The 25,336-nt window shown below is 42.7% G+C and overlaps 1 protein-coding gene across 4 annotated transcripts in view; it reads left to right on the top strand.

The window, feature by feature from the left end:
* CHCHD6 (coiled-coil-helix-coiled-coil-helix domain containing 6) overlaps nt 1-25,336 on the top strand; it is a 101,187-nt gene that overhangs the window by 29,547 nt on the left and 46,304 nt on the right. For 2 of the 4 annotated variants that reach the window (XM_042823658.1, XM_042823662.1), the window contains exons 5-7: nt 195-215; nt 5,162-5,245; nt 24,968-25,038. In XM_042823658.1, the coding sequence (XP_042679592.1) occupies nt 195-215; nt 5,162-5,245; nt 24,968-25,038 (176 nt within the window). The remainder of the gene's footprint in view (nt 1-194; nt 216-5,161; nt 5,246-24,967; nt 25,039-25,336) is intronic. The other 2 variants (XM_042823659.1, XM_042823660.1) reach the window with 2 other exon arrangements.

Raw genomic sequence — 25,336 nt, 5'->3', positions numbered from 1 at the left:
CCTGCTTTAATAGCGCAGTTCCCAACAGGGGACAGCACTGCACTATTTAAGATGCTAGTCATTTTTAAGGAACTTTTCTAAACTTGTCACACTAAAAGCTACATTGTGCAGCAGCAGGCGGCCTCCATAAATCACTGATTTCTCTTTTTCTTCTCTTTTCCTTCCTTTTTCTCTTGCGCTCTCTTTATTCCAAGCCTGAGGATTTGGACGCCTGGGTAAGCGCTCTTTTTTTTTGTCTGGATCTTGCTTATTCCAAGTGTCATGTTGTTACTGTGTGCGTACAGATTGTTATTGCTGAGCACAGATGCAGGATTTTATTTTCTGTCATTACATTTTAAAAGGTGTTCAGCTAGAAAATTGCATATTATTTCCTCCATAAAGGTTTCGCTGGTTCCTTTTGTGTAGCTTACAGCTGCTGAAACCAAACTTGATCTGGTGGTGTGTGTAGCTGGTGAAGTCAGTGGCAGAAACAGGAGGAAATGAAGGTTACACCAGTACTGCTTTTTAAGGCTGTAAGGCTGCATCTGGGGTCTAAAACAAAGAAAGCAGTCACCAGCCTTCAAGAGAATGAGAGAAAGGGGACAAAAAGCAAGTGGTGTGGTAGGCCTTGCCTGTTTGGAATGGTGACTGCAGGCAGCTCTGCATTGTTGGTGATATTTCTGCTGATACAAATGGAAGTTCAGTCAATGCTCCCCCATGGTTGCTGCTCTGGTACAGCCCTCCCTGTGGAGTTTGCTGCTTACTGTGGAGCATGAAGTGTGCAGGCTGCCCCTTGCTGCTCATATTGTCCTGTCAGCCCTGCTGTTCTCCTTAGGCTTGGCCAGGAGTGTGCCAACCAGCTGATTTTGGACGTACTCCTGTTCTTCAGTGCACTGCTGTCAACCCCTTTGTCTCCTCTTGGAGCCTTTAATAGTATTTGTTTTTCTCCCCTGCCTCCTGGACTGCTGCCAGGACTGGAAGAGACATTGGAAAGCATGAAGTGTAAGAACTCTAGAATGGTGAAGCGTGGCAGATTGAGGTACCCAGCCCTAACGTCTGCTGTGCTACTGCAGGGATGTTGGTGGGCACCTCTGGAGGAAGCTGGCAACTGCTCTCAGCAAAGTGCAGAACCAAAGCATCTGATAGAGACTTCAGGACCTTTTGTTTTTGTTTTTTTTTTTTTTTTTTATCCCTGTAGCTTGTTTCCTTGGGTTGCCTCTGACTGACACTCTGGGCGTCATCTCACTTGTTCCTCTGTGACTGGTGAATGTTTGGCTAAGAAGATAAGTTCTTTTGCAATAACCTTGCCAGGTGCTCTGACTTACTTCTGAGGAAGTAGATTGAGGTATGCAGCATCCCTTCTGGACTGAGTCTCCCTTTCTAGAGATGGGGCTGTTTTTTCCCAGTAGTCTTTTCCATGCTGTCTTCCAGCAGTGCTGCAGGTCTCCAGCAGCTGCAGGCTGTGCTCTTGCTGCACTTGATTCCCGCATGCTGCGTTGCCTGCTGTAACCTAACCCTGCCAAGAAGCCCTTCCAAAGCAGACTTCCTTTTTAGTTTTCACATTTAACAAGGTGATGAGAAGGAAACTGTGATTAAGAGTAATAGAACTCTGCTGTTATTTCACAGAGGAAAACCAAAGCTGATTTGTGAATGGACGTAGCTAGAGTGAAGCCTGGCTCTACAAGACCAGGTGCACAGCATGTTGAGCTGTGTGTTGGCTGCAGCTCAGGATGAGGCTCAGTTTCTTGTTCTGTTCAGACAGAACGAACCAATAATTCATCAGCTCAATTAAGAGATTTGCAAAATATTTCTTCTGGCCTGGCTGTCAGCTAGCAGGGCAGTGCTTGGATTCTTCAGCGGAGCCAATATGTAATGCACAGCTCTAGAGATGTGCTGTCACAGGTGGTATCTAAATGGATACTGCATAAAGGGTGGGGAGGAGGCAGGGAGTCGCACACACCTGTGCCCCAGCTCTTTGTTGTGTTTCAGGGTGCCATGCAGATAACTCGAGAAACTCCAGGCTGTGAAAAGAGTGTGAAGATTTAAAAAGTAGGTAGAACTTGAAATAGCCCCCAGCCGGTCCAGGTATGCGTGCACCTGGAAGCTGTAGCAGTGTGCTTGTAGCTTATCTTCACTGTCTTTCTGTAGGGATTCAATGCTTTTAATTTCATTACAAAGAGTTCGTGAGCACTTCCTAAATGTATCTGGTGGTTTTGTGCAGAGGGAAATTGCTTGTTGCATACATTCTGTTTTGCAAATATTTGTCCTGTTTTACTATTCAGAATTTAGAGTCCATTTGAATATTCTACAATCAACTGCAATGTGCCTCCCTTCCCTCCTTGTTTTTTCTCACTCCTCCTTGATATGACAGCCTGTGTTCTACAGTACAGTTTCTTAGATGTCATCTCCCTGCTTTGGTCATCTCTCGCATGCCACGTTCCAGCTCAGATGTCATTTCTGCAGCATGGATGAGAAATGCAGTTTTCCAATGTCTGATTTTCAAACCACTGTCTTATCATGCATATCTTTCCACCTTCTTCCATTCTTTATTTTTAAAGGCCTTTATGTGAAAAGTGTTTCTGATGCTTTGTTTCCCACCTGCAATCTCAGTCCCCTGTGAAATTATAATCATTTCTGGCAGCCAGTTCTGTCTGGGACATCACAGGCTTCTGAATTCAGGTAGGGAATAGGAGGCACTCCAGAGGAGTAGAGGACTAGAGGAAGTCTTAATAAATATCCTATGTTCATTGAAAATGTCCCCTGATGTCTAGCCCAGTTTGGAACAGTGAATATTTCAAGTGATGTACACCCTGACTGTGCCATTCATACTTCAAACATCATCATGAAGTATACTAAAGTTTCTGGTAATAACAGCTGGGAGTAGAGGGAAACAGAAGCAACTTCCAAGCAGATATTTCACTCCATAGAATGTTTCTCAGTATGCTTGAGCAGCTCTTTGAAACACTGAAAACATGTTTGAATGGTGAGTAAAAATTTGCACTGCAAACTCTGGTTCATTGTGCAATTTAATGGTGGTAACGTGGGATTATCTGGGAAATAGAATGGTGTGTATGCTAAGGTCTTGATGCCAGCATTGTTGTAAGTACTTTTTTGTTCTCTCAGAGAAGTCTGCTACCCCAGAAGAGTAGCACTGCCATGTAATTAATTTGCTTGGACTAAGGAGAAACTTTCTTGTGTTTCATAGCATTGATCTTTTGACTGTTTTCATCTTGTATTATGCTTTACACTGAGAGCAACTTCTATCTTAATTGTGCAGAAGGGACAGCACTCTGTTACTCTTCTTTCATTTCCTTATATATTTTACCCTTAAGGAAATATGAAACACTTTTCTAGTAATCTTATTTTATGGGTATTATGCAGAAAATTAGTAGGAGAATTGAGGTCCTTTGCGTACCCACCGGACCACTGTCCCTTCTCTCTGTTTCATTTCGATTGAAGTTGCACCCATTCAGAGGGTGGATCTGTGTTCAAAAGGATCATCCCAGTTTGCTTATTAAAAAAAAAATGGAAATTCTGGCAGTTAGGAGGTGCCCATCAGTGCCCTTGTTGTTGCAGAGGTATGGCTCATCTCTCACCTGGCCTCCCCCTTGCCACGTTTCATCTGCTGTGCAAGCTGGAGGTTGTACAGCAGCTCCAGCAAAACCAAAGCCAGAGCTTTTGCTGTTGAGCAGAGCCTTTGAGAACAAGGCATGCAGATGTGTCTGCAGAGCTGGTGCCTTATCCTGGCCCTGTTGGCTGGGCTGACAAACATGAGAATAAGTTGGTTTTTTATTTATTTAAAACACACACAGACCCCCAACCTCTGTTTCACGTGCTCATACTTTACTCATCAGCCATCCCTCACTGTGTGTCTTAAAGGCTCTTCTTAGTCCTATTTATGCTGCTGTAGTTCATCAGCAGGGGAGCAGAAAGAAGGAAATGCATGGCAACTTGCTTTCAGATGTAATTTTTCTCATTAACAATGGCTGTTGGCTGTAAAATGACAGGTCTGAGCCCACGGGGATGTTTCTGTCCCAGCTGTTTAATCACGTTGGACCAGCATTTTCTGTGATTGTACCACCATTAAAGTTATGAGTGGTGCTGCTGGGATGCTGTAGGTTAGCAGGGTGTGTGTTCATGGTGAACTGACTACTTGTTTAGCTTTTGAAAGATCTTCTGTGCAGTGGTAACTTATGAGGCCCCAGCGATCTTGGAGAGGGATGGGAAGAGAAACACAAGTGCCATTCTTCTAGCTATTGTTGCTTTTTATTTTTAGATTTAAAAAGCTTGACTCAGTTCCATCAATGCCACGTTTTCTTAATGCTAACTCATCTTAGGAGTGGGAATGCAGCAAAGTGCTGCCAGTTGTAAAGAGCTGAAAGGCGAAAGCTGTTGCTATAAACAATTTTATTATTACTTTTTAAACTGGGCATTGTTTAATTGATGACTGAGTAAGGCCTTCAGCGTGCTTTTGTATACCAAACTTTGGGAGCATTGCGCTTAAGAAGAAAGAAGAGGAATTCCGACCTTCGTGTTCCTTCCAAGTCTGTATCATCCAACTGGAGCTCTGGGTGTGCAGCCTGGTATTGTATGTGCAGAGATGTGCACTGAATTGTTATGGCAGTGGCTTTAACTAGGTGTGCAGGAGCACGTGTATGGTCTGAGAGTGTGTTGCTCCATTAATGTTATAACAAAGCCTTGCGTTGGGTGTTTCCCTTATGATTGCAGGGATGCGTTACCTCTGTAGAAGTTTTCTGACGCTCAAAGTGGTGTTTATGAAATGGAGGACTTGAGGCTTATTTTTAAGGTAACGTGAGGGAAGTTGTAATAGACGTCATGGTTCATGAGATGCACCTGAGTAAGGAAGACTTCAGAAAATGATGGTAGGAAAGTCCGGACACATTACCTTTGTGTAATTATAGGCTTTCATGTAGAAAGGAGAAGTGAAACCAAGGTATTGCATTTGAGTATGTTACTAACAAGTGTTTCAGACCTGTGGGTTTAGTCCCAAGTGAACCAGAACACAGAAAGCTTGAAGCTGCGTTGGCAGGGATCCCATACATTAGACCTGAGCAGTGTGGATCTTCTGAGTTCCAGTCTGCATCCCACGTGCTTTCCATGCCCTCGTGCTCTTCACCTTTAATTTCTTCTTCTACCGATTCTCCTTTGTTCTTCTTCCCAGGCTGTGGAGCTGCAAGGCAGGGAGGCAGAGCTGAAGCGGCAAGAGGCCTTCTATAAAGAGCAGTTGGCGCGCATTGAGAGGAAGGTAAGGCAAGTTGTCCTTTGTTTGTGGCCTCTGGGTATGAATGGGATCCGTTGTGGATCTGAGCAGAGAGCCAAGAAGCACCGTGCTGACACCGGGAACTGTCAGCACCCTTTGTCTGCCCCCATTCCGTACTTAATTAAATGAAAGAGCTGTGCAAACAGAGCCCTGTGAAGATCTCGCGTTTAGACATAAACGCTTTGTAACTAGATGATTTTGAAATGAAGTTCATAGCAATTCAAACTTTTTTTTTCATTGTGGGGTTTAGATGAAAGCTAGATTTTTCTGTGCTTTTTGTTTTGTTAAAAATCCTTGTTAGGTCTCTCTTTCTTAAATCACAAATCTTGCTCTAAATATGAATTAAAGTTGTATTATTAATTGTCCTCTGGGGAGCCCAGCAGTTCAAAGTATGTTGCTGCAGAGCACTGTTTCTTGCTGGACAAGCCTTTGAAATGAACTTGATTTGAAGAGGCGCTGTCAAGCATCTTTTAAGCCTGAAATGACCTTTGAAAATGCATTTAGGGATTTGAATCTCTCCCCTAAATGTGGGATTTGCTTCTCTGTTTAATTGTTTACCATGATGAGTTTTTAAAAATTGATGCCATAAAAATAGGAGCAGCCATGCTGTTCCTTATGAACTAATGCAGTTTTTACTTCCTGGCAAAATGAAATAATATTATAAGTAGTCTTTATTTTTTAATAAATGTGGAGAGTAATGTTCTCCAGTTTGAAGCAATTAGACCTCCTGACAGGGAGTTGCATACATCCAATTCATTCTTATGTGACTGAAAAATGCAAAGCAATGTGCAAGGTGGGTCGTAAAGAGATGGAAATCAATCAGCTTTACTACTGCCATGTAGCATCATGGTGAATATGGAATGCAGGAAAATTACAGATTATAGAAATGACAGAAAACTACTGGCACGTCTTTTCCCTTTCTCATTCCTTGCTGCTGCATGGTTGTCCATGCAGCAGTTTGGTTTGTTTAAGCAATGGATGGTAAAACATGCCCACAAGCAATTTCACGTGATACGATTTTGCAACACTTTATTTTATACAGTTCATTAAAAAATAAACGATTAAAACTACCACTTAGTGCTGCATTCAGATTTTAAATTCTATTTCTAGATAATGGGGATTGTTCAGTGAAATTGCAGACAATCCTGCAGCTATCGTTCTAATTATCACAGTTGTCCATATGTTCATACGCAAAGGGAATTTTTTGCAGTGTCTCGGTCTCACGCTGTGTGCTGCCATTACACTCTTCTCTCCAGATCTGGTCTCACGAGACAAAACTGCAGGGAAAAATTGTGTGTGTCCTTTATGGGCAGTGGAATGGGGAGATGCTTGTGACTGACCTGCATTGTGCTCTTCTTCAAGGCTTATGTATTTAGTGTTTTCCTTTTCTGTGTCCTTTATAACTTGTAAACAATGCAGTGTGGGTTTTTTTGTTTGTTTCGGTGCAGGATCGTTCTAGGGAGTAATGTTGCTTGTTCACAGTCCTCTGCAAACTGTGGAGATACACAGAGACTGCCTTTGAGTTCCTACCTGTCCAAAGAAAAAGTAGATTAAGAAGCGCAGGGTTTCTTTCCTCTCCTGAAACACTGGGAAGTTTCTGGCCCTCAAACACTAGCATCTTGTTCATAATAAAATGGAAGAATGCCTTCAACCGTTAGACTGGAGTGGGAGGTGGTGGAGGCTAGAAAGGAGAGGAGAGAAATGTACTTGAAACAGTGTAATAAAGCTTAATTGTATTAGTTTTGAAAAAGGTTTTCGATCTCTGTGGATAATTTTATTCCTATAATGGTTGGAAAGATGGAAAACACAGCACAGAGCAATCTTTTTTATTAGCTGTTGCTTTTATATAATTCTGCTTTTATTTGTTGAATACACGCAGACCTTGATGTGAATTTATTTATTTATTAATCCTTCAATTGTGCCCAAACCTTCCACCTCAGGCTTTTATTTATGTCTGTATATAAATACATGTGTAGCATGCATACATTAAAAAAAAAAAAAAAACCCAAAAAAACAGCAACACAAAACAACATTGGTATATTAGAAAAAAAAGGCAAAAGCATCAGAGAGAATGAGTTGAAGGAGAAGTTTCCTTTTTCTGCTGTTGCTGGAAGTGATGGCCATCTGGAGCACGGTCACAGCTTGTCTGAAGGTGCTGTGCCAGGAGATGGGGTGGCTCAGTGTGGAGCTAGAAAGCCAAATGTCCTTCTAGGGTCTGTGCTGTGAGGAACTCCCCTTGTCCTCCCCTTTTCCATACATTCAGTTTGCCTTTGTCCCCAATTCTTCCTGAGAACAGAACTCAAGATGGCAAGTTCTCTAAGTTTGTTTTGAAGGAATTTCCTGAATGGTTGATGGAAAGAACCAATCACCTTCCTGGTAGGATGCAAAAAGCTGTTGTGTTGTTTCTAAGAAGCACGCTACTTGTGCCAAAGTAGCTGCTGTGCTGTGTCAGGCAGGCTGTCCTGGTTCTCCTGATGGTGGTCAGCTTACAAAGACTGCGAGGTAAGATGCAAACAACCAGCAAACCCCTTCAAACAATGGAATCCCCTTGGAGAATGGCTTTGAGAACCTCTGAAGAGCTGTCGATTGCTGACACGTGGCTTGCAGCAGAAGTTTACTTTCATTCAGTATTTTTATTTGCCGTAATGGAACTTGGGTCATTGCCAGCATTCTCGTCTCAGCCACTTTTTTCTGCACTTGTTTAGCTCTTTGCCTCAGTATCACGTGGCACTGTGTGCTGTGGGTTAGCTATGTGCACTATAAATTCTTTCTCCAATTTCAAATAGTTCTTGTCCTTTAATATGCCTTATGTGAAGGGGATGAAAGGAGTTCTTCATTAGTCATTCTCTGTAGATTTCTGTTCTGTTCCCTTTTTTACCTTCCCACTAAGCTTAGCAGTCCTCACCTTTTCAGCCTCTGCTTGTATAGGTGGTATTTTTCCAGGTTTCTCATTCTGCTTGGTTATCTTTGAACCCTTTACCCTGCAGTTCTGTCTTTGAGATGTATTGACCAGAATTGAACTCAGTAGTTCCCCTGAATGCGGCAGATTGTGTGAATATATTATCCCTTTATTTTGTAATCTCTAAGAGAGTGCTGTAATCTACTGGACAGAACACAGAATTGGAAGCAAAAAACTCCTCATTTTCTAATAGCTGTTTCTCTTTGGGGAGTTTGAAACAATTACTTAGTCCATCTATCTCCGTTACTCCATCTGTAAGATGGAATAGCTTATAAAGGGAGGGCAAAGTGTTGTGAAACAGTAAAGCTATACAAATGCTAAAAAGGTTTTGCATGAGATGAACTACGGGTGCACCTTATTTCAAATAGATCTTAAACTGGATTTTGCCAGACAGCTTTTTATTAAAATTTTCACAGGAAAGGGCATGTATTAAGAAATAACTGCAGTGTTTCTTTTGGGTTTTTCCCCACATCTTCTGTCAAAATTCTGGAAGAAGAAAACCTGGGCATTCATTTTATTGTTCCATACTGACCAACAATGGCTGCCCAGAGACTGAGTGCAATATCAGGGCAGGTATATGTGATATCTGCTCCAAATGCTTTCTCAGCCTGTGGTCATTTGTGACTCAGGTACTTCCTGAGATGTCTGTGTGTTTGCTAATCCTAGATGGATTGCTATTTTCCATAGTCTAGCCTCTTCTTGAGCAGTTCTCCACCCAGCTGTATGTTGTGCGAACTCTGTGCTTCCTTCTGTGTGTTTTGAACAGAGATTTTTGTACCTGTTAATCTTGTTGCCCTTTCCTTATGAAGCTGTGACACTAAGTTCTTGCCTCCCTTTATGCCCCTCGTGGTTTTGTAGATCTGTGTTTCTTGATACTATCTCTATTCTGGCTCAAACATCCTCGTTCCCAGGTTTTTACCTGTAGAATTCTTACCATGCTTAAATGTGACCAATCGGGATGGTTAGGAAGGTTTTCACCTCTATTCAGTCATCCTGGAGAGATGGGAACCAGAACTGCACACGTAATGATCATTATATGCGGATATGCCTTGAATTTATGTGGTAGCCTTATGAGAACTGTCATTTGGTTCTGTTTCTTAGGGAATGTTGAATGCTTGATTTGCATTTCTGACTTCTGTTGAGCAAATGCCACGCACTGCTGCTTCCAGCACTCAGCTCTGAGTGCAGATTTGGTCACATGAAATAGCTGTCCTAGGATGGAACCGGTAATACAGTTTCTTACTGGGAGATGCTTTTTCTGTCTGCCCTTTGTGTCAGGTTGTTAGGGTTTGCTTATGTGTGAAGGGCTGTCATCTTTTTGTACTCCTAAAATAAAAATAAGTTCCAAAATGTTTTATTGAACAACTGCTGTGTGGAGGATTGGGATACTGGCCATGCTCTTAAGCTTCCCAACTTTAGTTACAGCAGTTCATTGTAGGTGTGGGTTTCAGTCTCTTGAGCTCTTTGGTAGTTCTTGTTCTGAAGTAGCTGAAGTATTTTTGTGATTGAGAAAGATGCAGGAAGCGAAGCTTTTGAACTGACCACTTCTTACATGGCCATATGTAAGTGCCAGGAGTTTGGAAGTGATGATATGGACCGTCTGTTCTAGCCCTGCTTGCAGTGTGACTGTCTCATCTCCAATAAATAGTCCAGTAATGAGACCTGGGTGCAGTGGTAGGAATGGTTAAACATTTTTAACTCTAACTTGAAACGATGGTTTTACATTATATCCATGTAATTTGGAGTTGTTTCACTAAAAGTGGGTCTCATTTCAACTGTTACAAATGAGATTTTTTTTTTTACTGTAGAGTTTCCCTGGGTAGAATGGATGAGAGCTGGGCCTGGTAACTCTGAAAAGAAAACCTTAGAAATATGCAGTTTGGAGGCTTAAGCTGATGTTGTTTCAATCCTGAATGTGTTACTGATAAACAGGGGCAACAGGAACCTGTTTCAAATCATTAGCATACATACTGTCTAGAACTGGGATTTATGTTAAGGACTCTGGATATTCATTGTCCTGCCATCTTCAAATCGTAGAAACATCTTTTAAAAAGGAATGATGAGAAAGAAATGCAGTCTCTTCTACAACCCTTTGGATACCAAGAGATTTCACTTAGCATGTTAGTTGTATACTTTCTCCCAGGTTAATATTTGTTAGATTTGTTTTGCTATTGGGCCTCATGCTTGGTTTAACCTAACCAAATTTAAGGGCAGTGCTACAATACAGAAAAACCTGTGTAGCTGTTTGAGGAAGCGTGAAGCGGTGGAGAGGCTGAAGGTGATCTCAGCAGATGAAGTGAAACTCCTTGCTGTAGTTTGATATCTGTTCTTTGTTTGGATTTTCCTAAGCTGTGGCTCCCATGTTATCTTCTATTAGGTGGCAATGGACTACTGAGGGCGGTGGGTACATTAATATGCAATGTTTTCTGCTTGTAGCTTTTCAGAACAGTAAGTAGCAGAAGAGGTATTTGTAAGCTGTTGTGCATTTATGCAAGTGGGAAAGGAATGCATTAAATAAATAGATTTTTTTATTAATAAAGTAGACTGCACTTTCTCTGCTTAGCGTCACGGATCTTGTAATTTTATGTGTGGCACTCACCTGGTTTGTTTAAATGAATCTTCTTGCCATTGCACTTACCACATAATTTATGTTTGTAAGGCATTCAGTGTGTGCTAAATGGGAGAGAGGTGAACTTACTCTTGTTTGTTATTCTTATTGGCCTTGATCCTTGTTCTTGGAGCAGCTTCCAGCTCTGTGGGGCAAAGCAAACCGATGTCCCTTGGCAAAGGTGGCAGGGGCTTCTATTGAACGAGATGAGGAATCCATTCCCTGAGTTGTGCTCCTGGGATGTTTCTGTATCTGTGAGAGCTATGGAGCACTCACCTAGCCTTGCAACAGAAAGCTACGGAGAGGTGTTCTTGAACTGAGCCCTCTGCCCTCTCAGTGGGAATTAAACATTCAGTGCCCTTCTCTAAATGAGTTGATAGTTCCCAGCGGGTGTCGCTGACACCATTTATTTTCTCAATAAAATGGCCTGTAACATCTTAGGGCTGCGTGTGAGCTATTGCAGTGTGTGTAATGGCTGCTTTGTTTGCCCCTGGTCACTGTATCACCAGTCGCTAACTTATTGCTCTATAAAGTGCTGTGGGGTATTCTGAGGGAGAGCAGAGAGCATGAAACTAAGCGGTTCTCCAAAGATGCCTTCTCCTTTCGGTAGTAGTCCTTGTCCCCTCTTTCATAATTCGGTTTTACAATATTTCCAATTTCCATTTTTTCTTTGCCTAATTTGTTGAAATCTCATCTCATCCCCTGCTGCAAGCCTTCCTCCTCCCCAAACTGCTGTAGTGCATTGTGTGACTGCAACAGCTCTGATCCACAAAAGTGGTTTTCCTTTCAGGCCAATGGAGCAATATAACGAAGCACCCAGTTCATCAAACTGTTGATTTCATCTTCTGAGCGCGGGAAGGTTAATCCACAGTATAGTTTTCTGAAATAGACTGACAAGATCCCTCCTAATCATCCAGATCTCTTCCCAGTTGCTTGGGCTGGCTGTCTGACACTGTGGTGTTCCCTTTCAGGCTCTAGCCTTGGATTTTTAGAGAAGCAAAATTTTACCCCATTTGTCAGTGAAGTTTCGGAGCAGCAATAAAACGAAATAATAACAAAATGGGAATTGCCATCTGATGTGCTTTTGGCCTTCCATCCTCCTCCTCTCTTTCAGTTACTCACACTAAATGTCACACTGGTGGAAAAGGAGGGGCTGCAGCATCCCTGATTCTTTGTACCTGCTGGTACCCACAGGGCAGTGTGGGGCAGAGGCTGTGCTTCCACTGTCTCCCCACAGCATCCCTGTCTGCAGGGAGAGGCTGCTTTGTGCTGCCACCCTCTGCCTTAAGCCCACTTCAGTGCCCTGTGCTCAGTTCCCCCGTTTTATGGTTGTTTTGCTGAAAGCTTGTAAAGTTTAGTAGTTAATGTATCGCAGTACACCAGCTTTTAGAGATCAGATAAATTGATTGGTAATTTGATGAACTCAAAGAACATCTATAACAGTGTAAATAAAATGCGTTAGATGTCAGCACTGCCTCTCTGCCTTCTCTGTAGCCTGTATGTTTGCTCTTCAATATGTGTTGACTGATGTACAGTACATTACATCAAATTACCAGCAGCTTCTATGCAAACAGCAACTAAGTGTTTTCTTCCTTTTCAGTCTTTAGGATTACTGTAGAGATGCATTTGCAGTCTGTGTGCTGAAGGGTGAACTGTCAGAGCCTTCCGGGTGATTTTGTTTCCCTGGCATTTAGAGTACCTTTGCAGAGGGGAGAATGATGCTTATGGGCTGCTTCGTCTTGGAGGAATTCATCCTCAGGCTCGACTTGTGAAATAAATGTGGCAGCGTGTGGTTTGAACTTAGTGTTTTAACACTGAATTTAGCAGCTGAATTTAGATAACAATCTGGTATCTGGTCTCATCAGTGTATCACTATGAAGACTTGTTAAAGGCAGAACAAAAAGACTTAGAATGTAATCTTGTCTCTTTGTTAGAGCTGAGTGCTGGAGTGTTTGTCCAGTCTGGTCCATAAAGAGAAAAACAAGCCATGCTTTTAGTCCTTCCTTTTGAGAGCTTTTTTCATTACCTGATGTTTCTGATACCCACCCTCCCCCCCCTCTTTATATTCAATTCAGTTTTCCCTCCTTATCATTCGTTTTCTTATTGCCTGAGTTTAGAGTTCTGTTTTCTGCCTTTGTGCTGTTTATAAGCAGAATGGTATTTATAAGTGTGTGTACATACAGGTAGCGCTGTTAGCAATAAAGACAGTGCTGCTTTCTTAGTGGAAAGCAGGACACACATGCGTATATATATAACTTATCTATATTATACACGTGCATTCATGGTTGCTCTGTCTGTCTCATCTATGTTTTGCTGTGGTATAGTGGTGTAGTGCTGTAGCACCAAGTACGTTATCCCTCTACAACAAATACCAGGGCTGCCTGTTATTTCTGTGTAATTGGCCAACCAGTGTACAATTAATTTTTGGCCCTGTTATTGCAGTATTGGCTATTTTATGAAACTGTGGAAAGCTAGCACAGTGAATTGATTAAATATGTTGCAGACCTTAGGCCGAAGTTTGTGTGCCTGCTGGGATTTGGATGATTGAAGCTTGCGTTCCTCCTGGGATATTCCAGATTTAGACTTGGCCTTGGAAATTGTTTCAGGTAGACAGAACTTCCCTGTGTGTGGAGTCCACATGCACAGGACCTTGACTTTGGGGAACGTGAGATTTCTCTTTCAGCCTGCAGCGTTCCTTCTGTGTGCGGTAGGAAAAAAAGCATCAATATTGCGACTAAAAATAAAACCAAGGCTTAGGTGCATATCAAAAACATCCATACATTCTTGCGTTGCCTTTATAGAACATGCGTTTATCACATCGATATAAAATATAGTTAATAATTACTCTGAAAATTGGGCAGAACATCTCCAGTTTGTGCTGAATTAAGTAGACCAGGGATCAAACTTTGAAAAGGGACTGCCCTGCATTGATGGTGGCTGCACTTCTGAAGGGAGGGTGCTCAGTGGTTTACTGTGGATGCGTTAAACGCGTGTTTCATGACAGCCTAAGGCTGCTTCTCTGAAGGTTTTCCCCCATCTGTCATTCATTTTAAAGAAAATTATAAATAAAAAAAGCTATTCCAATTTCTTGAACGTATATTGCATGTTCCCAGAATGACTCAGAAGTAGCTTGTAAATAACACGTTTTAATATTCTTAAATGTATGAGTGCTGGGAGGCTCACTGTGAGGTCTTGAACCACTGCAAAGGATGTTTGTTTTTGTCTGTCTCTGTGTCCTGACCCCAGGATCCCTATCTGGTGAGTCGTCTGCTTGTTTTTGGGGTTGGCCAGTTGTTCGGCTGCCCATTCTGCCCCCAAACAATTCTTGTCTCAGTTTACCATTAAACACCTTGAGTCTAATAACGAGGGTTACCTGAGTCACCCATTTGCTGTCTAGCCCCATTATAAGTACAAAATAATGACTAATTTTTTTGGTGTTCTGTTTTTACTGTAGGTAACAAATGCATCTCATGGTCTTTAGTGTGAAGGTCCAACACTTAGGCATGGGGAAAGGGGGGGGTTTGTCCTGTTACCTGCGGATGGGAGGCGCTGCAGGGAGCAGCAGCAAAGGAGAGGCAGAGCCAGAATGCTTCTGTGCTGACAGCCTGCAAGGGTCAAGAGGAGTGAGAGGTGGGAGGGGGAAATGCAGAACTGAGATGAAATGCTAAGCCTCTGAACTGAGAAGGCTTCCAATAAGTATGTTATTTCAAGAGAATAGCTAGCATTTCTTTTCCTGCCCAATTACTGCATCTCAGCTCTTTTCTTAAGGAAAAAAGATGTAATTCCTTCTCCTTTCCCCCTCCCTGTTCTTCTGAACACAAGCCTTGCTTTTGCTTGTATAATTCCGAGATGCAATGTTGCTGTGGGCTTGCATGCTTGGGTCAATCCAGGAATGCCTGGATTTATTTTTTTTCCCTTAGGGATGTTTTATGATGTATTGGATGCTATACAGAAATAATTTGATTTGCCTTGACAAGGAGCAAGCCTTGAACTGACTGGGCTGTGGTTCCTGAAATGGGGAGGACAACTCATACAGACACATGAACTGCTGTGTGCCCGCCTGGGCATGTATGTGAATTGAGAACTCTCAGCTGCTCTCCAGAGCTGTTATTTTTTAAACATTAATTTTCATAATAGCTACATAAACCCTAAAATTTCCTCTGGTCTCCCAGGGGATTACGAATAATATGAGGTCTTTCACATTCAGGTCATTCCTTTAGATAGAGCTTCCATAAGCAGTACCAAAGAGCCATTGCTTCCTGCTGGCTAATCATTCACTTGTGTGGCACTGAGATAACATCTCTTTCTTCAGTAAGAGGCAAATTTTTGTTGCAGCAAGAAAAAATAATTGTCCTAGCTGTTGGTTTTTTTTTTTTTTTTTTTTTTTTATATGGGATGTGTGTCCCAGTGAGGAATGGAGAATTTGTTCCTGTGATCTGTGAATAGGGCAGTGCTGGGTTACAACTTTGGGTGATTGGTCTCTCAGTGGAGAAAGGATTTTGCTCCAGGTCTGCAGTGCTTGTGGATTTATTAGGCCAGGTTTAGTTTTGTCCCTTCTTTGCATTCCTTTTTGCATTTCTGAGCTCCAGCCACCTCCAGCTGAAGTCTTACAACGTTTTATATGTTCCTGGCCAGGAGGTATAGGTGATAAACTCATACTTTGCTTGTGAGCCTGAGAAGCCTGCTTATGACACTGTTCCACAAGTCTTTTCTTGTCATACCCTTTATCCATTATAGCAAGCCACCCTGGATAATTGCAGATGCTCATACCTAGATTTTTCTTTTGGAAAGCATACTTGTATGGATTCCTTGTTCAGCTGCAGTGTCCAGGTGTGCTGTCTGCACGTAGTATATCTTGCTATTGGAGATATTGCTCAGAAGTTAAATTCTGAGAGTAGATTTAGCTGATGTCTGAGTGTGTGGTACGCTGCATGTGATGCTTTTCCACTCATCTTCTTGAGATGCCCTTGTAGCAAAGCCTTACCAGAATTTTCTGGTTTGAAGTTAAGTAATTACTCCTATTATTCTGTACTGGAGAAGTGGGAAACCCCTTGCTTCCTTTCATCTACCTTGGTTCTGTATTGCATTTCTAATCTGGTAGTGGCCTACTGTTGTTGGAAGCTGCAGGTGATGGTGTGAGCCAGGGCTGTCGGTCCCTGCTGGAGGATGGAGGGATGAGTTCTGTGTCTGCCTGGGGGAGCTGGGTTTCCATATTAATGTTTCTTTCTCAATAGCCCCACTGTGTGAGTGTCTCACTCCTCCTTTGACTGCTTGTGGTCCTTCTGCTCAGAGGAGCCTCTCTTTGCAGACTTCTCAAGCTCTTTGTCAGAGATATTTCTTCAATGCTTTGTCCTCTTTAGAGGTTGCAAAATGACACTAAGAACCATAAGAAAAGATGTCTGAAAGCAGGGAGAACGAGACCATCAAATGTTGGAAAAGAAATTGCTTACAAATACTTCTGATTTCTGCCTTATCCCTATTACCATCCTTCCTCCTTTGTCCTCCTTTGGTTTTTATCTTAGGATAAACATTATATTTATTTTCAGTTGTCTGTGGGGAGGATTTCAATCCATTTTGAATAGCAAAATAAATATGATGCTGGTGTTCCCTTCTCCAGAGTAACTCATGCCTTGCAGGAGAACCAGAGGTTTTATGGCAGGTATCATAAAGGGGGGCCAAAGGGATCTCTGTTCTTCCATTTTCTTGTTATCTTTGCTTTGTGTTAGGTTTTATCATCCTTTTGAACTGATAATCGGTGTTTCTTGGTAAAAAAAAAAAAAAAAAAAGAACCTAATAACTGTTATTTTCGGATTGTAAAATAAATACACTGTTGCTGTATATTGTCTAAGCATTTATTAATAAAGAGGAATGAAATCAGGTTATTCTCATAAAACTACTTTTGAACTGTGGAGCTGGGAGTTTTTTCCGGGTATTCATTAGCTAACATTTCTAGATCACTGAAAGGTAAATGAACATGGTCTCCATTCCAAAAAAAGTGATTCCTATGATGAAGGTTAGCATTTATCAAAGCAGCTTTTGTTATTTCACTTTCTGGTTGTCCACGTATTGCATTTTTCTTCAGATGCGCTGATTACCAGTAACCTGAGCTTGAAGTTTTGAATAATGAGCTCCTGAGCATCTCCAGACGGAGCTGCAGGCCAGCGGGCACTTCTGAAAGTATGGATTTGTCAGTGTCATTAACCACGTACGGTGACCTGTGAAGTCCTAGCGGTCTTTCTGGCCGTAATCATTAAACCAGCCTGTACCACAGGATAAAATGGGAAGAGAAGCTGCAAGCGTAGGGAGAGAAACCTGACTGAAAATACAAATATCTTCAGAAAGCGCTCTGGGAATAATAATCATAAAGAAAAAGTACGGTGGCAAAATAAATTGCTGCTGATGTAATTTTTCTTCCTTTCCCAAGTTTGCCTCTAGTATGGCAGCTTCTCTTTCTTCGATAAATAAATGCAAGGATGAGAATTGCTGCCAAAAACTGTCACATTTCTGGAACTTTCAGCCCCTGATTATTCACATTAAGTCTCCCCCTCCAGCAGTACGGTATTCTGAATATGTACACCCACCATTCTGTCAGATCTGTGCAGTCTGCGTCTGGTTCATCTTCTGTGTCTTTGATGTGCTCCATAACGTAGGCAAAGAGAGGTCTGATAGTCTCTCTAAAAACCTGACAGTTTGTGTGACAATCTGTCCACGGATCCACAGGCTCCTTGTCAACCAAATGAGCCTTTGAATATCGGAGGTTTTCGGCACACTGCTTGCAGCATTGCATATGCACTAAGGGGAGAGTACAACAGGCTTGCTTGTAACCTGAGAGATGCCTGCGTTTTCCTTAATCATTTCAGGGACATCTCATCATTACTTGCTGGCTGGTTCTCAGCCCTGCACATGTCGGGGTTATTTAGCAAAGCTTGATTTACTGGAAGCTGCACATGGAGAATAATTTGCAGTTGAGGGTAGAGGAAAGACCCTGGGAGGGGGGTGGAGCTCGCAGGCTTTGGTGTGCTTCTGGCTGTTTGTTTGTTTGTTTCTTACTTTAATGACTCTCTTCCTTGCAGTGCTCTTTACCCATGGATGTGGTGCATTTTCTTCAGTATTTTCCAGTCCCCTCATGCATTCCTCTGCCATGGGTCTCTCCTGCTTGGGGACGCCTTTGCATCACTTCCCTTATTTACCTGTTCTGGAAAGGAATGGGAGCGTGGATGTGATTTAGAAATGAGATAGGAGCTGTTCAGTGGGTCGGTTGCCTGCAGTTTATGAATGTGCTGAGGGCTGTTCTTAGCAGAGGGCTGGAGCTGTCGTGTTCCTGTCCGAGGTGGTGGGAGTTCTGATGGAGGTTCTGTCAAATCCTAGCTTTGGCATGATGGTATCTAACTTAGCTGTAATATCCTTCTCGTTTCTTCCTGAAATAAGCTCCTGTGATGGGTCTGATGGGGAAATGTACTTACCATCTTTTATGTATGACAAGTTCTTGACGGCTGCCAATTTGCCACTTTTTTTTCTTTAATTCTGAAGTGCTGGTCAGCTTCTGAGCGAAACTTTCACTGCAGTGCTTTGGATGCTTTGATAATTCTCTTTTTCCCCTCTCCTCTGCCTGCACAGACATTGATTCTCCACATGCTTGTCATTCTCTTGTCCAAGGCCTGGCTGGCAGGGGCAGCACCCTGCTATCAGGCTCTTGCTCCTGGCCCTATGACTGGCCTGCAGGTAGGAGCTGCAGGTGCACAGCCACAGCGGGGCCTATGGAGCTGTGGCACTGTGTGCTGCAGCCCAGACAGGCTTCGGAGTTCTCTGCTGCAGATGCTGAAACCCTTGATGTGTAATCGATGCCTGGGAAGCCTGTTTACCTGCACTTGTCAGGTATAATTGATTCGAGCACTTACTGCGAATTCCTCACCTAGGACTCCTAGCTCCTATATTAGACTTGCAGCTAGGAGACAGAGGAGCAGGGCTCTCCTGCTGCAGCTATAGCACGAATCTGGGCCTTTTGCATTGCTGTTGCTGTCCTTGTTGGAAAGCCTGAGTTGCCTGCTGGCATTTCATGGCCTTTCTCTTTGAAGGTGGTTTTTACCTTCTGGAGCCTGTGTTTAAAGAATTAATAATGCTGTATTTGCAGTCCTTTAAAACAGTGTGCTTTAAAGCAATCTCCTATAAAAGCAGTGTTTAATTCTTTCTGGTGGTTTTGTTTCTTTTCCACTCCTTCTTCCCCTTTTAATCACCTCTGTAGTAATGGTTTCTTAATGTTGTTGGCTGTCTTTCTGATTTGAAGTCAGTGTGAGGCTTTTCTGCTTGTTTCCAATGAGACACTCTCACCCATTTTGCACTCTTCAGAGAAGCTATCATAATGTTTTCCATGGGCTATGTGTTCTAACTGGACTCTTTCTAGGGTACCTTTGTGGAGACAGTCTGACTCTGCTCTGCAGTTTTGGTCTGAGACTGCAAACCCATTTTTAGCTTGGTGACGCACCTCAGTGAGGAGACCTGTTTGATTCGTGGTGTGGTGTAGGGCCAGCTGCACCTTTCTGTGCTTGTTGTCCACAGGATAAACCCAGCTCTGGTGCTTCTCCCCAAACCACCCACCGCAGGGATTGGTGAGGACTGGTATTTTGTGGGATTTTATCTCTGAGCAGCTCTCTAGATATGCTACAGAATTAATATTTTGTTTTCAGCCCAAGATAATGTTACAGTCACGAGAAGAGCTGTTCAAACAGGAATGTAATTCTGCCCAGGACTCGTTTAACTTTCCTGTGCTGTTACTGTGGACATTGCTCTCTTTCTGGCTTCTCTGCATCTTACTCCAAAATTTATGATCTCACAGGCCATTGCCAAAGGCAGGAATAGAATGACACAAATTCAATGCTCTTGTTTCATTATTGTTCTCAGCAGGAAGAGTGGATGAACCCACACATGAACAGCAAACAACAGAGCTGTGTTTAGAAGTTGGCTTTGACTGGAAAAAAAAAATATTTTCTCCTTATCGGTGAGCTGTTTGTAGTTGCTTGCATCTCTCCTCTGTTACCTTTTGAGAGAAAACGTTTGAATTCACATAAAAGCGGTTTAACCCTTGGCTTCTGTGCTCTCATGATACGCTTTATATGCAGTTTTCTCTTTGTTGTTAATTGGCCTCTGCGTATGTGAACTTGCATTTTCTCATTCCTATCAAGCACAAGTGCTGTATTTTAGTAAAATGCAGAGATTGTTTCTTGCAACATGTCCTGGAATTCCTGAGCTCCCAGTTCTGGGCCAAGGTTGAAAGCAGTGATTGATGGTGTAGGTTGATTGCAACATCCAAAGGGTCATGGAGCAAAAAGATAATGAGTTCGGCTCATCTGCCTCTGTTCCTGTGGGAGGGATACCTGTAGGTGCAGTAATTTTTCCGATCTGTTAGGAGCCATTTGCATGAGACTTCAGAGAGATGAGAGCTAACTGATTTATAGCGTGTGTGAACCAGCAACTTGGGGAAGTGTGGGAGACCCTGAATGCATCTTCACTTCCCTAAGGCAGTAATGTGAGCAGACTTCCAGAGCTGGCACTGACTGAGGATTTTCTGTAGCTTTCCACTGCTCCCTTGGCTGTGCTGCGCCCAGAGCACTGCATGCCCTGTCCCCAAGCACGTGGCCGGGCAGCAGTTGTGTGCTAGTTTGTCAGGGAATTTGTCTTATTTGTACTTCATAAGCAGTCAGAAGGAGGAATTTGAACGTCATTGGATCCAGCAGCAGTAACCTCTGCTCTCCTTTCCCTCTTCTCTCCCGTGATGTGGCTGTGGCTCTCACGCTCCTCCCAGTGTGACTGCGTTTTGTGCTTGGAGGTCTGCTTGGAAGCTGGCGAGAGCCGGCATCAGGAGGGGGATGGAAGCGACGTGTCTGTCAGGTGCAGGCAGATTGTGCCATCTAATCCCCGGCTGTTGTCTGCAGCATTTGTCAAGGCCTCCGCTGGCCTGCTCCGTTTCATCAGAGGTATCGCTAGCATTCATCTAGGCTGGCAGCATTTCAACAGCTGTTAATCCTCTTTGTATCTTTAAGCACTGTGACCGCTGACAAGCTCCCGTGCTTTCAGGTGTCAAAATATCTGAAGATAGCTCTGGGGACTTTTTTATTTTTTTTAATCCCAACACCTTCTGATCTATTGACCCAATCTGAACTGATGGAGGAATCTGTATCCAAGGCTCACTTCTTGATGCTGCTTGATGTTTGCCAAAAATTGTGCCTACAATCAAATCCATTTCTAGTTCCTCATGCTCACGATACTTAGTTTTGTCTTACATGTTACCGCATGTTTTACTGAAGTTTAAGGAATGCGGTTTAATGTCAGTGTGAGAATGAGCTGGCAGGGTTTTCTCTTTGTGCTTCCCTCCTGCAATAGCCCTGAGAACTCCTTTTGCTATGTCGTCTTCTGGATTCCTTTGCTTTATGTTGCGGAAAGGACCTGGGCAGTGTAATGAGATGTAATGGTGGAGGAACGCTGAGAAAATACAGCTTCAAGTTTTAAATCCAGTTTCCTTTGAAAAGGGAATTTTTAGTCCAAAGGTTTCCAGGGAAGAGCAGGGGGCAAGGAGATAGCAGCTAAGCTGTTGCAGCAAAGCAGCAGGGTAAAGGAAAGTGGTTCTGTTGGTCTTTAGGCTCTAGTTATGTATTTTTATAACTTCTCAGTGTTTTTATTATTTGCTACGAACCATCATTTAATAGCAGGAGAAAATCTTTCAAACTAACATTTCTTTGTTTTGGTTGTTCGTCCTCTCTGGAGAGCTCTCTCCCCATATGACATCTCTCATGTTCTGAGGTTGGCTCCCCTAAGGCTCAGCTTTATTGAGAGAAGTGAAACATTTTAGGTGGTTCATTCATTCTTTCTTTGTCTCTTGTTATTTTAGCCCTTACAGTGTCTTTTGGTCATGTTTTTAAGCTTATTTCTGCAACTAAGACTGCCAGGAGCTTTATTTAATAATAGTCAAGGTCTCATGTTCAATTTTTTCTTTGTGGGCTGCCATTTTATCTCAAGCATCGAATATTGTGAGAGTAAATTAAAAGCGGCATGGGTGTCCTCTAATTTTGTGTTGAACATTCTGCTGTAAGACTGAATATTGTTTTAGGAAGTTGAAAGTCTTTGCTAAGATCATGGGCATCTCTGCCTTCCTTTTAAGTGCAAATGCTGCACCTTGATCTGGCTGAGGAGCCCTGGTGGGTGGGTGACTGCTGGAGACACCGGAAGTTTTTAGGTGGCTCCTAGCCTGCTTCCTCATTCGCAACCTTAATGAGTCGTGCAGTTTGTTAGGCATTGGAACTTTGTGCGCTGCCAGAACGCAATGGGGCAAAACACTGCGAGGAAGGAGACCTTGCATCTGGAGTTGTATAGATTGAGGATACTGGGAAGATTGTCCCCACGTAACGGAACCTGCCATGACTATGCCTGTGCTGAAAGGCTCTTCCTTGCTACTGAAGAAAACGCCATTTTCCCAAGGAAGGAAAAGGCCTGGAGGCCATGGAAAACCTGTATAACAAGCCCTCTTGTTGAACAAACTTGGGTTTAAATGGTAAAACTGTTTTTCTTACTTGAGGAAGCATTTGAAGATAATGATTCATGGCATCAGAAATACTGCTTCGTTGGGTTTTAGGCTTTTTGAAAGGGAAGAAGGAGGAGGAGGAGGAAGAGTTCTGATCCAGTGCAAGAGGGTCATTGAAATCCCATGCAGTTGAATCCTTTTAATTTGTAAAACAGAGCAGCTTTTAGCTTTAGGTTGAATGTCTGTGCCCCTCTTTGATCTTTGCGTTGTGCCATGTTCCTTGTGGTTTCTTTGAGGCCAGTCTTCCTCTTGCTGAGAATCTTGCTTCCCCGCTCAGGTTCTCACTTGCCTGCTTCTCATCAGCTTCAAACTCTGGAGCTGTTTCATACTGGTTTCTTTCCCAGCTATTTTCGTCCATATATGCAGCTGATTTAGTTGAAGCTGGGTCTGGCTGTAGTAGTGGGCAGATGGACTCTCCATAATAAACTGGGCAAGGTTGTGCTGCATCCACTTTAATTGACAGTGCAATCAGCAAATGAATCTGTTGGCCACTTTTCTCTTTCTTTAGGTGGGTTAAATGCCAACCTCGTGCTGGGTCTCAAGTACAACGTATTTGTTCCTGTTTTCCTCTCCTGCTGCTGTTTTACTGCACAGTGCTGCAAGCTAATAGTATCTGACGGGGCTACTTCCTATTGCCTGAAAAATGTTTAATTTTACTACCTTGCTTTCTCACTTTCCCACTTTCTCTCATTTTGATCTCTCAAATCCAGTTCCTTTGAGAAATCAGACAGTATGAAATATGAAAATTGCTTGGTTAGTAATCGGGGGAAACAGTGAGGCTTATGAAACCCATGGAGATAATGCTTACATCTACTTACTCATATTATTTAATTTTTAATGGCAAATTTAATTAATGGAGCACAGGTCTTGTGGTTTCATGTGTGAATAAGTAACAGCAGGGAGCTGAAAGTCGTGAGGTCTGTTTACAGGACAGGGAAAAGGCTCCATTAAAAGCTGAACTTTTTCATTATAGGAAGGAATAAAATGGGTTTAATAGCATAGAAGTTTGACCAGTGTGTAGCAAGTAAGTAAATGAAAACATTAATGGCAATTTTGATAGCAAAATGCATTTTGAAGTGGTTACTCATCCATGATTTTTCACTTTAAGTCTGTCTCCTAGGTCAAAGTTTGGAGAAGGAAAGTCTATTCTGTGGCGTTTTTTTCATTATGTGACATAAATTCAGAGATAAAACCAGAGATAAATGCTTAAATATAGCACCTTGAAGTCTAGGCTTTGAAAACCTTTACAGACCTTCCAATTAGTCAAGCTTCACACAACTTCAGTGATGCAGGTAGCTGTTATCCCTGGCTTGCAGATGGAAAATGGTGACTTGCCCATGACTGCTCCAATGGCAGAGCTGCTAATAGAACTTGAGTCATATCTGCCCCTTCTCTAACCACTGAGAAATACGTGCAGTCTGACCGTGTGCAGGACCACAACTGCTTTTATGGGAAAATAAAGAAGCAGGAGTAGTGTTCTATTTAGGATGACCAGATTTGAAGAGAGAAGATAGCTACACCTGGCCCAGCTGAACAGCTGTCTTTGCTTTTGCTTTTGTCACTTCTTTGAGTATCACATACTTTCTGTATATGCCTTTTCAGACTAAAGGCCTCGCAGATGAGCTTTGAGAGAGGGAATTGCAGCTATTTCAGCATGAAGTCCAGAGGCTTTGCCTGCAGCAGCCCCATCAGCAGTTCAGTGACACGAGCCCACACAGCAAAGCTGCTGGGATGCACAGCGGTTCCCTCCTGCTGCTTTGCTTGGGAGGCCTCAGTGCAGCACATCCTCAGTGCTCGGTGGCTGAGCAGCTCTGAACTAAGACTTTCTGTGCAAGCTCAGGAGAATTCAGTGCAAACCTCTTAAGCCCTGCAGCAAGACACTACAGACTCTGTTTGGCAAAGCCTTAGCTGATACCTGATATGCCTTCCTATGTTGTTAAAAGGGAAACAGGCTGCATAATTTTCTTTTAAAGAATAAGTAACATAAGCAGAAGCACTGAAATGTAAAATGGATTTTCCTGTGCTAGCAGCCAATTTTGATACTCTGCACGTCAGTAACTTACAAGATTCTTCACAGCAATTAATGTGAAAGAACAAAGCACAGCCTAACTCAAAATAACTCAGGGTAGGAAACATCGTGTTTTTGTGGGTATGTGGAATAATCAAAGCCCTCTCTTTTCCTTCACAAAGGTGAAGTGTGTAAGAAAGACACGAATTGCAGAATGGTTTGAGTTGGAGGGCTCCTTAACGATCAGCCAGTTCCAATCCCCTACCATGGGCAGGGTTGCCACCCTTTAGATCAAACTGCCCAGAGCCCCATCTGACCTGCTTGGGATGCCTTTGGAGATGGGACACCCATAACCTCTCTGGACACATTGCAGCCTTGATGAGTTTTCTTGCAAATAAACTTTTAAGCATTCTTCTTTTGTGCTCTTTGAACCTAGCATGCTTTTTGTTGTTGGAAATGGTTATTAATTATAGAATTAGATACATTATATATATCCCTGATGGGATAAGTTCTGAGATGCCTTTCATTTTTAGAGCTGAGCATTATGTTCTTTGTTGCAGAATGCAGAAATCTACAAGCTGACGTCGGAGCAGTACCAGGAGGCAGCCACCAAGGCAGAGGAATGGATAAAGTGAGAAACCATTTTTGTTCTTTTCTGTAGCTCCAGTTTTGTTCTGTGATGCTGTGTGTATAGACACTGGACAATCTGGTAAACAGGGTGTGAAGTTACCTCTTGTCACATGTTTGGGAGGCTGAAGGGCTGCATACCAGCTTCCTTTCCTTCTCTGCTGAGCTTGACAGCAATTAGTATAAAGTTTTCAGGTCTTGCAAGGGAAGAAAAAGAAAGAAGATGTGGACTAGAAAATCCAAATAAATCGAGAATAATGACCAGGGGTTTTAAAATAATAGCAATGGAACATGTTTGATCT

This window comes from Centrocercus urophasianus, unplaced genomic scaffold, assembly GCF_019232065.1.
Source record: "Centrocercus urophasianus isolate 14NV4802_14NV808 unplaced genomic scaffold, USGS_Curo_1.0 seq_22, whole genome shotgun sequence".
In the NCBI taxonomy this organism is placed as follows: Eukaryota; Metazoa; Chordata; class Aves; order Galliformes; family Phasianidae; genus Centrocercus; species Centrocercus urophasianus.
This window is presented reverse-complemented; position numbering and strand designations above follow the sequence as displayed.